Raw genomic sequence first — 16253 nt, 5'->3', positions numbered from 1 at the left:
AGATAGCTCTTTACCAATAAATACAGTATCACCAACTGCTACATCCTATTTATCAACTGCCTGCTTTTCAACATCTCTAATGTACCTCCAAACCCAAATGCAAATGAAATATGCCCACTGGTTAGAAAAGAGAAATCAATTCACCTGAATGCCATCAAGCAGTTTACTCATGCACCAGAAACTGTCAGCTTCAATATTCTGCAGTACCTCAGTAGAAAGACTGGAAACATCAAAATTTTCCAAATCCTCTTCTGAAATAAAGAGAAGGCAAGAATGTCAATTAATTGTGGAAGAGAAACACAAGATTTAACACACAATATATAACCTTAATTAAATTTAACTATGAAGGTTAAAGTGAATGTCTTTGGCTAAGGACTAAACATTCTAAGTTATGCAATTTGATTAAGGCATGAGCTTTGGTTGATCAACAGCAATATTTGGGAAATCAGTTTACTAGATATTAAAAATACCCACAAGGCATTGTGAAAAATTGTAAATACTTTGGCATACAAATACAAAATCTGGAAAAGACGAAAATCTTCCAACACAGGTTCTCTTTCCATTCTGCATTATGATCTCAATAGATCCCTAAGATTTCCATAGTTGTTTATATATATATATTTATAAGATCCCAAAGGTATTATCATATCCAATGAAAAGTGTGGTTCATCCCCAAGGAAAGTTTAAAACACAATAAATGATAAAAGAAATAAATTGGTTAATTTCAAGGTGTAACAGACAAAGTATATGATAGTTTAAGAGATTGTTATGATCTCCAGGAATATTGAAAGTTTCAGATTCATGTTCTAACTAAGCTCAGTTAATCCAGTAAATCAGCCAAGAAAAGAACAAGAAGCCAACTTTTTCTGTTCTTTTTTTTTAAATTATAATCACAAATATTAAATATCACAAATCCCTGCAAGGTGATTTTTGTTAAATGATGCTAGCAGTTTTATTTGGCTTTCTAATAATGATGGCAATATCAAAAAGTTCAAAATTGGTTATAAGTCATTTCATTCATGTAGTACTTATCTCCCAAATTTTTAAAAAAATACAATAAACTTTACTGAATTTAACTAGCTTCAACAGTCTAGATGTTGATATAACCCATCAATTCCTATACCAATGATTTATCAAAATATAAAATGCAAAAAAATAAAAATAAGGGGAGGGGAGAGGAAAAGTATAGAGGAAAAAAGAAAAAAGAAAGAATAGCATTGACTTCTTACTCTTTTTAGTGCAATAGAATAGGATAATAACATACAGCCTCAACTGTTTATTTTTACATAATAGAATACTAGCTATGTCTATAACAGCAAACCTATCCAATCAGCAAAACTCAAAGTCAACATTTTATTTTATTTTTTTCTACCTCAAGCACAAAGTCCAGAAGCGGTTTCCAAGTAGAAACAATTTTCCATTTTTCTTTGTATTTTATGTTTTGAGAAACTAATAAAAAATTAAATGCCAAAATTTTCCTATACCAATGGAAATGTATAGTCTTATCTTTACAATGAAGGATACAACGCAAAGTAGCAAAATTGTTTCATTCTTTATGATCTCACATTCACATTCTTTATTAATAATAAAGTCATAGTCATAAAGACTTTTGGGGAGGCTTCTCTCAGTATTATGAATATGGGATCCTACCATTTGGAAATAACACTATCATAAAGTGTTGTACGTTATGATTCTTGTTGAACGTATCTTTTCTTTTATGTACTCTGAGAGCATATGCACCAAGACAAATTCCTTGTGCGTCCAATCACACTTGGCCAATAAAAAATTCTATTCTATTCTATTTGCATTTGATACAATATAAGTCATACACTTCAATTCAGTGGATCATTTTCAGCTGGACACAGAAAATCTACCAATAACTGCAAAGTACTATATGTTTCATGGCTACAATAGAAGAAACACGCTTTAGATTATCCCAAAGGTGCTTTTTTCTCAAGAGCTGAAGAAGCTTCTTGGATGAGAAACTAAACGTCTTCAAAGAAAAACCAGAAAGTCCAGTTACCTCTTGAAAAAAGCACCTTTGGGACAACCATGATCTGGATGACTGAGAATCTCCACAGACCCTCTTTAGATTACATTTTATTTCATTGTATTGAAATATACTGAAGACACTCTTTTTCATGGAATTATAATGAAATAGATCAGCAAGAAGCTTAGAAATTACTCAGCAGTTTTAGATTTTCAAAGATAGAAACTTCAACATCTACACTGGGATGTTTTTCTAGTAATAAAATGTTAAACCATCTTTCTCAATAAAGATGTGACAACTCCATGGACTATACACCCACATACAGTAAGGAGCCACCATGTTTAGAAATGCCATTAGCTTTTTCAATATATTAACCCATCTTTGCAGGGTTGTTGCTGAGAAAATAAAAAATGGAGAATTTTATGTATGTCACCTTAAGCCCCTGGAGGAAAGTGGGACACAAATCTAATAAACGACAGAAGACAATTATAGTAAATTGCCTAGAATAGGTCAAAAGCGATCCATTTAAGAAAAGCTGAAAAAATCAAGAGTACATAATATTGGAAGTTTACATACAACATAATCTTATTGGAAAGCAACACTTTAAAAACCGCTGAGGTTCCTACATGGCTCCAAATTAAGAATACAAGTAATCCTTGACTTACAACAGGTCATTTAGTCACATTTAGTTCGAAGTTACAAAATCACTAAAAAAAGTGACTTATCACTATTTTTCACACTTAGGACCTTTGTAGCACCTCCATGGTCACGTGATCAAAATTCAGATGTTTGGCAACTGGCTCATATTCATGATGGTCGCAGTGTTCTGGGATCATGTGATCACTTTTTGCAGCCTTCTGACAAGCAAAGTCAATGGGGAAGACAGATTCACTGAACAACTGTGCGACTAACTTAACAAATGCAGTGATTCACTTTAACAACAGTGGCAAGACAGGACATAAAATTGGGGCAAAATTCCCTTAAGAAATGTCTCACTTAGCAACAGAAATCTTGGCCTCAATTATGGTTGTAAGTCGAAAACTACCTGTAAATAGCATGTTATTTTTCTTCCTCAATAGGGATGCGGTGGCTCAGTGGCCAAGATGCTGATCTTGTCGATCGAATGGTCAGCAGTTCAGCGGTTCAAATCCCTAGTGCCACGTAATGGGGTGAGCTTCCGTTACTTGTCCCAACTTCTGCCAACCTAGCAGTTCAAAAGCACGTAAAAATGCAAGTAGAAAAAATAGGGGCCACCTTTAGTGGGAAGGTAAAAGCGTTCTGTGTGCCTTTGGCATTTAGTCATGCCGGCCACATGACCATGGAGACGTCTTTGGACAGCACTGGCTCTTCGGCTTTGAAACGAAGATGAGCACCACCCTCTAGAGTCGGGAACGATTAGCACATATGTGCGAGGGGAACATTTACCTTTACTTTACCTTTTCTTCCTCAAAAAGTTGAGGTATAGCTTGCATCTTCATTAATATTTACTACACCAAAGTCTCCAATTACAATGTCTCAAAGCAACGTCTCTCATTTTCTTCAGTTTCCAATGGCAGTTTTCATCACACTCTCTGTGTTTTGTTTTACTTTTAAAAGCCATGGAATAAGTGCAGCATTTCTTGGTTCACCACCAAAACAGAGAAAACAATTCTCTCCTAATTTTTCAGATATAAATGATTGCCAAATAAGTCCTTCTGTATTCAGTGGAGCTTTTAAGACATAACACAGGTTAACCTTCTCTTTATCTTGCTTCAGATTTATCCGCAGACTCTATGACTCAATGACCCTTTAAAACTGTTTTCAGACGAGTAGCAAAATAGGTATTTGCAGCAAAACAGAATTTTTGAGACCTCAAAGGCATCTTTAAAAAAAATTACTTGACTTTTTTCTGCCACTGAGCATAAGGTCTCTTATTGGTTTACAATAAATATTTAAGTTTATATGATAATAATGGGTGTATTATTTTCCTGTTGAACGAGGTTAGCTTTGAATATTGCCAGTTACCAGATAGGAGCTCTGTACCAGTAGAAAACACTAGAAATTTCTTACATATGAATACACTCACGTGAAACAATATAGGAAACAGAATAAATACAAATGTACATTTGAAGAGAACAAGAATGTTTTATTTCTGGAATTTCCATGCTTGGTCCCATTTCACAAAGCATGCGCACCTTCAACGTTATCTTGACCCTTCTTTCACCACAGCTGTTACCAAATTCTTAAGGTTTTAAGTTTTAAACATCTTTAAACCTTCCATACTTCCACCTCTCACAATACTTGACAACACAGTATCAACAGTAGAAACCTTCAAATTTCTGGGTTCTATCATATCGCAAGATCTCAAATGGACAGCTAACATCAAAAACATCATTAAAAAAGGACAACAAAGAATGTTCTTTCTGCGCCAACTCAGTAAGCTCAAACTGCCCAAGAAGCTGCTGATCCAATTCTACAGAGGAATTATTGAGTCTGTCATTTGCACCTCTATAACTGTCTGGTTCGGTTCTGCAACCCAACAAGAAAAACACAGACTTCAGAGGATAATTAGAACTGCAGAAAAAATAATTGCTACCAACCTGCCTTCCATTGAGGACCTGTATACTGCACGAATCAAGAAGAGGGCCGTGAAAATATTTGCAGATCCCTCGCATCCTGGACATAAACTGTTTCAACTACTACCCTCAAAACGACGCTATAGAGCACTGCACACCAGAACAACTAGACACAAGAACAGTTTTTTCCCGAAGGCCATCACTCTGCTAAACAAATAATTCCCTCAACACTGTCAGACTATTTACTGAATCTGCACTACTATTAATCTTCTCATAGTTCCCATCACCAATCTCTTTCCACTTATGACTGAATGACTATAACTTGTTGCTGGCAATCCTTATGATTTATATTGATATATTGACCATCATTTGTGTTGTAAATGTTATACCTTGATGAACGTATCTTTTCTTTTATGTACACTGAGAGCATATGCACCAAGACAAATTCCTTGTGTGTCCAATCACACTTGGCCAATAAAAAAATTCTATTCTATTCTATTCAGATAGTTAAATACAATTCTGAATCAATTCCCCTCAGACAAAGAGCCTGAAATAAAACATTTTCAATCATTCACAACCGATGTTACAAAAAATAAGAATGATTGACTTCATTTAGAGATGTCAGAGCCACAGAAAAATATTAAGAAGTGGGAATGTATGAAACAATGCTCTTTAAAAGGAATTTTATTTCTGTTGTGATTTACTAGATGCCCTTGACTATCTTTTGGCAAGAGGTACATCCACAAAGTTGGGAACGTTAAACATATTGGTGCCTTGCTAATAGAAACACTTCTGGATGAATGAAAGTGAATTTAGAGAGTTCATTTATCACAAATAGGGAATCATAATTTGTATTTTAATTTTTCAGAATAAAATTCATAGCATGCAACAGCGTTCTTCATTAGCATAACCTAATTACACCACAATTCATTATTCCACACGTTACTGTTAAGACGGCTACTAGGATTATAAACATGTTTACAAAATTTGGAGGTAGGGTGGGGAAAAGAAATCAGTCAAGAATTACCACCTACAACTATTAAAGTATTGCAATCCATCTGTATTGACTGCTCTACAACAAGTAATAAAACTAAGGTTTAATTAAAATACTGCAAAGATTTTTGTCATTGTTGTGGTTGAAATCACTCTTATTTCTCAAAATGGTTTGGTTTGGTTTCATTCCAATGAAACAGTTAATTAATTATTCCCGAGTCTGACAAAATATATACTGAAGCACTCTGTTGTTGTACAATTTGTACTCATACTACTGTTACAATGAAATTCTTTTATTTTAAATACAGTTCACCATAATGCACCTTTCTCCTATTGTTTGCTAAACATCAGCTGTTAACAATCCCAGAAAAAGTGTCACAGAAGCCATGAATGTACATTAGGCAGGAAGAAGAAAACAACTTTAATAATTATTGTATATCTGCTGGCTACAATGGCTGAACTGACAGGTAACAACACCAAGCCAACATTTTAAACCACAGCTTGTTGAACCACAGTAATCCAATTACTAAAACACAATGGGCGATTTCCACATAATGCTACCAAATCAAATTTTCCACTTTCTCCACAAAGGCGCTCCTGTGCAGTTACTTCAACGACAGCAACTTCATTCATGGTCTATGCATATAAAGCATCTCATCTGAATGCTTTGCATTGCTCGGTAAGAAAATTACACTCACCTGTTCTTACTATGTAGATGGCATCCTCATTAGTTCAACTTTATATAAGTATTTCGAAACACTTGCAAGTATACTCTTTTTTTTTTGAGCCACAGCGTAAGAGATGTGTGATACTAGACAGTTCTGAGTAGAATTGATGCAAAAATTAAATTCCAAGTCTTAAAATGTGATTAACCCTAATATAACAAAAGATTCCTCTCAGAATAAAACATAAAAATATAATTCTGAGGGACCCAAACTACAATCCTGTCTCTTGTTTATATATCTGGTATTCAGTGGGACTTATTTCCAACCAGATATATGCAGGATTGCCTGAAAATGTGTTTTGATCATATATCTTATAATTATAAGAATGTAATTAAAAGGATAGTTTAATAACTACATTTACTTTATGCATTAAAATATATGTGCTATCTTGAATATTTTACAAAATTAGATGACATTATTATTATGTGTATCTTATGAGAATCTTACCCATATGATACCTTTTCTGCTGTTTGATGTATGATTGTGCTTAAGGTTTTGTTAGAAGAAAAGAAAAATAAATTCTAATAAATAAATAATTCTCATTTGCCACAGATGTAGGGATTAATCTAGATAGCTGAAGTAGCATTTTAGACAGGACACCATATATTCAATCCATTTAAAAACAGAATTAAAATATAACTATGGGGGAATGTTCTCTTTTGAGATGTTAATCAAAATTCATATATCAACATCTAGGAGGCTTTTTATTTCAATGTTTTGAAATTGCAGGTTTCTTCTCCCTCTTCCCCAGTCTTTTCAGAACATTTGGCTATTCTTTCACACTTCTATCATTGGATCAGAATTTGACATTACTGTCAGTGCTAAAATAATGCCAGTCTCATTTGATGGCGTATGAAATCTAAAACTCAAATCAAAATAAGTATTGAAAAACTAGTTTTCACTACAGCTCTATTTTGAAACTGCATTCATATTCCTCCTCAAATAAATCCAATCATCCAAATTTTCTCTCTAAAATAGAAATAGCACATGGGACTTAATTTAAATTTAAAACACAGTTAATGATGTTTCTTTTAAATATAAGCACTATAGTTAACTTAGAAGCATGGAAATAGTTTTTAAAAACCATATTTTTTTAATTTTATTCTAGTTTATTGAGGGCTTGAAATAGTATGATGAAGGATCTGCATTTGAAAACAAAACAGTATGATCCTACTTCTTACATGATTTTTGGAATTAAGGCATAGAACATGAATTACCCATCACCATGTTATTCGCTTTTAAGATAAGCAGCATTGTACAAAGTGCAGAAAAGGAAAAGGAAGAAGTAAGTAAAACAAATTAAACACAGGAGATAATAAAAAAAGAAATCTGTACCCTATCATCCAGGGTTGGTGCACAAGCAACACATGCTAGTCAGAAGCTTGACAACTTTTATTCAACCACCATCCCCCACAATCCAGCAATTCCCAGTCCATTCTCCAAGGTCTCTGCCCCAAGGTTACTCTTACAGTCCAAGGGCAAGATTCAAATGCACACGCCCGCAGATACTTCGTGCAACTTCCCAACAGTGAAAGTCCACAGGAACAGCAGGGGCAAGACAGGCTCTGAAACTTGGCAAAGTTCATGACGAATGTCAAACTTCAGTCCACATCAGCAAAGGTTCTGGAGCAAAGTTCTTCTTGGAGCTGTGGAGCGTGTTGCTGCAAAATACAACACTTGTTCCCGACAAAAAACATCTCCTTAAATGCTACTCTCCAGGTGAGCCTTGGGAGGAGGGGCGAGGCACCCTCCTCCCAAGTAGTCGGGTCACCCTGCGATGACTCCACCTCCTCTCCATTCTCCGCACTTGGCAATCGGGTGGGGGAAGCATTTGCTCATCTCTGGAGCTCCGCCCCTCCTCTGCTTTGCTGCCTGCCCTTTCCATCTCCTCCCCACTTCCTCAGTCAGCCTGCACCCTCTTTTCCTTCCTGCCTAATCTTCCGAAGCCTGAGGGACCCGGGACTGCCTTGTCCTCATTCCCAGGTCATTCCTCATGGGCCATAGTGACTGCACCCTCCTACTCCATCAGCCCCGGCTCCATCCTACTCCTTAGATCCGGGCTCCAATGGGCCATGGCACTGTATTTAGTTTACACAAATACTTTTCACTACATCGCTCCATATGTTTTGATAATTGCAAATATTCTTAATTTCACCATGCTTATTAAAACACAGAGTTTTCTCCTTTTTTTTCTTTTTCTTTTCATCCAGTTATGAAATCCAGTTTGGATTTTCCCTTCCTTTTGACCCATTCATTCTTTCAGAATATGATTCTTTGTATGAACAATCTCAAAAATTCAAGTTAAAAACTTCATACAATAAAAAGGGAATGTATAAACCAATTACACAAAACAAAATTTGCTAGAATAGATTGTAAATGCAAATGTCACCTTAACCCTAACTCCTAACTCCAACACTAAAGATTACTTAATATTTTATTCATTATAAAACATAAAGACAGGCCTAAACAAATGAACTACTGGTATTTAGAGGAATTACAGTTTATCCAAAGTGGAAACTGAAGAAGTAAAAGAATGGATAAGTAAGCAGCCAGCCTATATTCAGAATAGTTTGAGTAACTTACAAAAAACAACCGTTCAGAGTTTTTATTTCCTTTTAAAAATCATAGCTTACCTTCCTCAAATCATATTCAAAACTTTCTTGGAATGCGTTACACAATATTTATCCAAATTCATTAATTTGGTAGAAAAAATATTTTTTGTATTCAATTGTTTAATATTTAAAGAATAGAAGTATGGTACAAAACCATAATAAATACCAATAACTGGAGAATCCAAATAATTTTTTTTATTAAATCTATTTGCTGGTTTTCCTCTGTTAAGAGCAGAGTGCCAGAGTTCTTAAATAGGGTTACAGAGATTTAAAGAAAAAAGAGCATACATAAAAATTTGAACATTGTCAAAGAACTGTTTTGCAACTAACACAGAGAACATATGAGGTAAATAGGAAATCTGGGTGTAGAGTGGTAAACAGGAGGGCAAACATAGCTAATGAATAACAAATATATGCTTCATTGCTCAAGGCCTTATTACAGGAATGTTATACTCTTCATATTGACCAAGAAGGAAATGAAACATGTATTCTTTTTCCATTACCAACAGCAATATCTTCATCATAGTCAGTATGATTAGAATAATTAAGATGTTAGGATTAGGAGTAGAGGAGACCCACATTTTTACTTCCCTCTTGGCAAAAGAAGCCTTCTAGATGTGTAAAGCACTCGTTGGCAAACTATAGCCTACAGGGCCAAAGTTTTTGTATAGCCCACAAGGTAATCATTTTCCAGTTGAAAATGATTGGAAAAAGAACTTTTGTTTCGTGACACCTGTATGAAATTCAAATTTCAGTGTCTATAAATGAAGTTTTATTGGAACACAGTCATGCTTGTTGTTTATGTATTGTTCATGGCTGCTTTGATGCTATAACAGAAGAACTGAGTAGCTGAGATAGAGACCATAGGTCACATTTTTACCACTTTGCACTGCTGTTCAATGCACTACAAATTACAATAACGCAGTTACAATAGGGTTTCAAGTGCCATGCATATCGCCATATTTCATTTTTCTTACCAATGAATATCTGTCATGTCAAGAAAATAAAAGTGGACCTCAACTGTCATACAATGGAATACGGATTATTATGTTATCAACTTTACAAAAATGATAATCAATTCACAATAATAAAAAACTTTATTTTTTTTATATGAGGCTGCCGCTATAGCACATGTCAAGTGACTGATTTGTTAGTGAAGTAAGGGAAGCCATTTTACCAGTGGTGATTAATGAAATTGTGTTTGATTGCAGCAGCTGAAAAAAATGTATCTACAGAGAATAAACTTGTTTAAGACTATTAGCTTTCAGAGGAAAACAGTTCGTTGAAAAGCTGCAGACACTGGGAGTAACATCAATAGTCAATTAAAAAACAAGGGAAATGATTTTGAATGGTTTTCCTTAGCTCTTGATGAATTCTTGTTTATTTGAAGAATCAATGCTGACATTGAGATCACTGGAGAATTAGTCTCTATGAGTAGTCTGCATGAAACAACTACAGAACGGAATATTTTTCATAGAAAATATTCCCGTACAATCTTAAACGGAGTCTGTCAAAGTCTGTTACAACCGATGATCTTAAAAATGGAACAGAAATGATCTTAAAAGTGGAACAGAAAAAAGCTTGGCTGGACAAATCTGCAAAACTTGTTAAAATGTAAGGTATTTAAAATAAATGATTATTCACTGTATATTCATCAACAGGCACATTGCAGAAAATATTTGAATCTATTGAACCAGTAATGTCAACGCTTAATTTCTTTCACTCTCAATGACTTAACCATAATCAAATCCAAGAGTATTTTTTCCTTCAAAAACAGAAGTTGAATAACATGACTTGCCCTACCCTACAGCAGTTTGATGATTTCCAAGTAGTAATGTTTTATTCTGATTTTTGAGTTCAGCGCTGAGAGTTTTCTGCACAAGAAGTATTGTTCCAGGCACTAAAATCAAACACTGAAGGACTTTGGAAATTAGCTTTGGCTTCAGACTTGATAGTATTTAATGAATTCAGCCTAAACTTATAAGGCATAACAGCATTAATATCCAAAATGCATTCTGAAATAAAATCATTTTGATGACAACTAATGTTCACAAATAATGTTCACAAATAACGTCAACCTGCTTTATAAACTTCCTGTGCTTTCAAAAGTTAAAATAAGAATCAAGGTCTCCATTGCTGCACACATTTGCAGCAGATAAATCTTCCAAGTCCAATCTAAACTTCCAGTAGCAGTTTCCACACCTTGATGCAAGTGCAAAAGAAATTCCCATATTTCAAACTCTATTTAACTATGCAACTGAGCAGCTTCCACCTAAATTTCAACTGCAATTAATTTGCAATGTAATAATGTGCTAAAAGACAAGATTCAAGAGAAGATCTAACAAAAGTCTATAAATGCCTTCTGAGCAATTGATATGTTCAATTGAAATCATACCCTCATGCATTGATAGCAATATCAACAATACATATTTGTGTAAAAGACGTTTTCAAAAATTAAATACTTAAATTTAATTATAGATCAGCATTAACAGATAGATCAGCATTAGCAAATCTGTATTACAAAAAGGTATGTACAGTATTGTTATTATTATTTGATTTTTTTTAATAAAAATGTTTTCTCTCTTGCTTCGTAAGTATATAATACCCTTGATTTTGCCTCTTGGCCTGCAAAGCCTAAAATATATAATGGTTTACATAAAAAGTTTGATAACGCATGTCCTAGAGGTTTCTGTTCTTCCTCTTCTCCATCACTTTAGAAAAAAAATAAATCTTGCAAGACATAAACAAAATCAAACTTTTAAAAAACAAACTAAAAAACAAAATACAAAGCCCAATTTAGACAAATGGATGCAGGGTTCTTGCAAAACCACGATGATGGTGGTTTGCTATAATTAACAAGATAGAGCACCATTTTTTTTTGTTTCCAAGAACAAAAATGGCAAGAAATTAATAAAAATCAAAATAAGCATTGTTTATTGATTTCAATGGGGTGCCCTAGTCATGCAGAAATAGGAAGAGACAACAAGGCTTAAAAGTGTCCAGAAGCAAATTAATTTCAACATCCTAACAGTATTTTGGTAAACTTGATTATCTACTCTTTCTTAAATAGCCTCTATTTGAAGCAAAACTCCATGGGTTAAAATATGGTTAAATCACTGGTTAAAATACAGTATTGCAAGCTAATTCTGCCAACTGCCAGAAGTTCGATTCTGACCGGCTCAAGGTTGACTCAGCCTTCCATCCTTCCGAGGTTGGTAAAATGAGGACTCAGATTGTTGGGGGTAAAATGCTGACATTGTAAGCCACTTAGAGGGACTTAGGGACTTTTAGAGCACTATGAAGAAATATATAAGTTTAAGTCCTATTGCCATTGCTATTCAATATTTTTTCTGTACCTTTGCCACTTCTTCGGGTAATTCAAGTCATTTATCAGACCTGCTGGGAAGATGGCAGACCCCACTTCTTTTCCCAATTCATGAACAGCAACAACTTCCTCAAAGTTCTGTTTCTTTTTTTGAAAGAATGAAGTTTTTTTCCCCCTACCCCGGAAAGGTAGGTGTCAGTCATATGATTGTATCTGTGTACCAAACTTATCTGTCACCTTATGTGAAACAGGACATCTTTCCTTCTTGAATGTGGATCGAAGCACAGATGTCAGCTGACTGACAGCTATAAATCAGTGAATAGCAGGGATGGGTTTCAAACATTTTAGCAAGGGATTCTCTGCCTGGTTGCTGTGTGGGCATGGCCTTCATGGGCATGGCCTAGCCTCCTGCACCACAGCAGGGGGGGGGGCTTTTTAACCCCCCCCCCAGGCTCCAAAGACTTTCTTCGAGCCTCTGGGAGGGTGAAAACGGCCTCCCCAGGCTCAAAAGGCCTTCTGGAGAACGGAAATGGGCCGTGATAGCTCAGGCTGTGAAGAAGCCTGTTATTAGAACACAGCAGCCTGCAATTACTGCAGGTTCAAGCCCGGCCCGAGGTTGACTCAGCCTTCCATCCTTTATAAGGTAGGTAAAATGAGGACCCAGATTGTTGGGGGGGCAATAAGTTGACTTTGTAAATATACAAATAGAATGAGACTATTGCCTTACACACTGTAAGCTGCCCTGAGTCTTCAGAGAAGGGCGGGATATAAATGTAAATAAATTAAAAAAAGCCCATTTTTCACCCTCTCCAAGCCTCCCCATGCGCCTTGCCTTACCTGCGTCCAAATCGGGTCGCGTGGGGACTCCTGGGAGGGGAGGGGTGGGTGAGTGGGGCCAGCCAGGAGTGGGATTTGGGGGTTCTCTGAACTGCACAGAATCTTAGCTAGAGGTTTTCCTGAACCCCTGCGAACCCCCAGAAGCCCACCCCTGGTGAATAGAAGTTAAGAGTTTTGGTCTCCATATTTACTGTGTATTATTTTCAAGCACGCACTCTATCCAATTTAAAATTAAAATGGGAGAACAAGGAATCCTTAATATGATCTTTGCTTCCAAGAATAAAAATAACTATAAACAAATAAATTGAAACTAAAGTCGAGAGTTTTCAGCTGGTTCTTTCAAGCCGACTATAAAACAGATTTATTTTAAACACATATTTAAGTAGTATTAAGCAAATTTAATGAATTATCAAACATAATTTCTTTCTAGCAGTGGATTCGTCCTTGGGATTTCATGAAAAAAGAAATTATCCCTTCTGTCATGTCAACTTAAAACATGGTTTTAACTTGAGGCTTCACAATATGCAAATTTCAATTTAATTAAATGAAAAAAGTTAATTAATAAAATGGTTGATGGTGTTCAAGCCTGAACAACATAAAGAAAACATCAATTACATGAAAAAATTCTCATTTGATGAAAAAGCCTTCATACTTTTAAGAAGCTAACAGCCTAATCATTCTAAATATTATTAATATAGGCATGCGTTTCAATGCTTGCACCAGCTGGTTAATTTTTTTAACATTACCATTTTGATAATTAAATGGGGAGAAAAAACTTATTTGCCAAAACAAAGTAGAGACTTTTTTCTTTGTTCTTTGAATAAAGACCATTTTAAAAGTTTCATGTTCAAAAGGCCCAAACAATTTTATGCTTTCTTATTACTAAAAAATAATCAAGTATAGCTAAACAAGGACCAAAGATAATATTACTAAATCACGTTGCTCTCTTCCAAGTACATTTCTGCCTTCATAATTACATTAATGTAATTAGCTTCCAATCTCTTCATAAAGCTTAAAAATGTGTACCTTTTAAACATTTTTGGCATTTCCACTACTAATTTTACCACTACCAACATTACTCACATAGTTATTTTCATTTCTTTCCATATTACAGCAGTTTCATATTACATATGAAAGAGATAGTAGTCTTTAAAATTATGCTAACGAATGTGCTTGCTGAATATTAACAATAGCTTTTACATTATGAAACAAAGGGCTTTTAAGAAGACACTTCAATAATCAATTTTAATTATTTAGCCTTCTATTTTAAGCAACTTAAATATAAGGAGGAATAATATACTTTTGCTTATTTTTAATTGACTATTATAATCTGAAATAGCTCTTTCCTTTTGAACACAAGATAAGAGGGTATATATTTTGCTATCAAAAAATTACTACTAGTAGTAGTACTGCTACTAATTATTCTTATTGTTTTTAGCTCATTTCTCCTGAATCCTTTTCTACTTAAATCCTAAAATACAAGATTTCTCTTTATATCTCTTTTTTGTTAATTAACAAGCTTACTGATTCTCTTTTATTATTTATTTATTTATTTATTTATTTATTTATTTAATCAAATTTTTATACCGCCCTTCTCCCGAAGGACTCAGGGCGGTTTACATATCTTTTCATATGCCTATCTTTTCGCAATCACAAAAGAAAGTATATTAACACCAAAATTATCATTCCTAATCAGACAGGAGTATTGCTGTGATATTTTGAAGTCCAGTTGACTGGTTGGATGATTGAAAGTCGATAAATTTAGACAAAGTAGATTCAGGTGGAAGGAAGGAAGGAAGGAAGGAAGGAAGGAAGGAAGGAAGGAAGGAAGGAAGGAAGGAAGGAAGGAAGGAAGGAAGGAAGGAAGGAAGGAAGGAAGGAAGGTAGGTTATATGAATACTTTTAGGTAATACCTACATAAGACAAGTGATTGCCATGCCATCTGTCTCCTGAATTTGAAAATCTACAGTAGCTCTTCCCCGGCATGCTAGAATTTTCTAATAATGCCGAATATACAATTTTATGTTTCTCAATGCAAGCAACAATTCCATAAGTAACTGTCTGAAATCTCTACAAGCCTCAAACCCTTTTGGTAATCACAACAAATCCCTACATTACAACACCTTAATAGTGTCCATCTCTGTTTCATAGAGCTCAACTCTAGAAAATTCATACCAGATCCTGTAAACTTGAAGTCAGCTTTCTTTCTAAAACATACTTTTGTTTTCAGTTTATAGCTATACGTTTTGCATTTTTGCATACTGTCCATTCTTAACAATTAACAAGAACAAGTAGAAATAGTTTTGCATTTTTGCATACTGTCCATTCTTAATAATTAACAAGAACAAGTAGAAATAGGAAAACATTAAAATTGTAACTTCCATCTGTATTTGTAGGATTGCAAATTTACTTGAAGAAGAAATCTAAGACACAATTTTCTAATTTCCAACAACGGAAACATACCAAGATTCATTTTCACAATTTATAGTGGATAATGTTGATCTGGGCTAATGGATCTACAACATCAGAAACAAGTCGCTTTTGCTCACTATTATCAATAACAGAACCAGAACAGAAATTTGAAAGCAATAAAATAAATGTTGGCTACACTGAGAGAGATTCTAGGAAAGTTTTCAGGACCACAAAAGTCGCAAGATACAGTAAATGGATTAAAGCTAACGCTGTATTGTATTTTACCCACACACAATGGCAACACAGTGAACCAAGTACAGAAACAGTAAATAGACTAACAGACATTAATAGCAACAACCTTATTCATCATAATTTTGTTAATTGAATTTTCTGGAGAGGAGGAGATTTTGCCAGCAGTGAGGAAAATAATATCGTTGAAATAAAGACAACTCAGATTGTTTCATCAACTTAACATTCTCCGCACTTATTAAAATGCTGGAATAAACAATATAAAATTGTCTCCATAACATAGCATGCAATCAACAGAAAATGGGCAAACATTTTCTTATATGATTTTGGACAATTCAGAGTTCTTCAAGGCCAAATTTAATTACTGATTGTATATATTAGATTGACTTATCCCTGTGAAGTAGAGAGACATCACACACACACATACAGTCCTCGAATCTATGCCTTGTGAAGTTATGAGAAAAGATTGTAAACAAAATAATTATTGATTAGTACATCAGCGTATGCTGTATGACAGTGATGGCAAAGCTTTTTGGCACCGAGTGCCCAAATCGG

The 16253-nt window shown here is 34.6% G+C and overlaps 1 protein-coding gene across 1 annotated transcript in view; it reads right to left on the bottom strand.

The window, feature by feature from the left end:
• TBC1D22A (TBC1 domain family member 22A) overlaps positions 1 to 16253 on the bottom strand; it is a 139501-nt gene that overhangs the window by 67361 nt on the left and 55887 nt on the right. Inside the window, exon 9 of the mRNA XM_058190068.1 lies at positions 145 to 251. Within this exon, the coding sequence (XP_058046051.1) occupies positions 145 to 251 (107 nt within the window). The remainder of the gene's footprint in view (positions 1 to 144; positions 252 to 16253) is intronic.

This window comes from Ahaetulla prasina, chromosome 7, assembly GCF_028640845.1.
Source record: "Ahaetulla prasina isolate Xishuangbanna chromosome 7, ASM2864084v1, whole genome shotgun sequence".
Classification (NCBI taxonomy): domain Eukaryota; kingdom Metazoa; phylum Chordata; class Lepidosauria; order Squamata; family Colubridae; genus Ahaetulla; species Ahaetulla prasina.
Note: the sequence above shows the minus strand (reverse complement) of the source record. Positions and strands in the feature narration are given on the sequence as shown.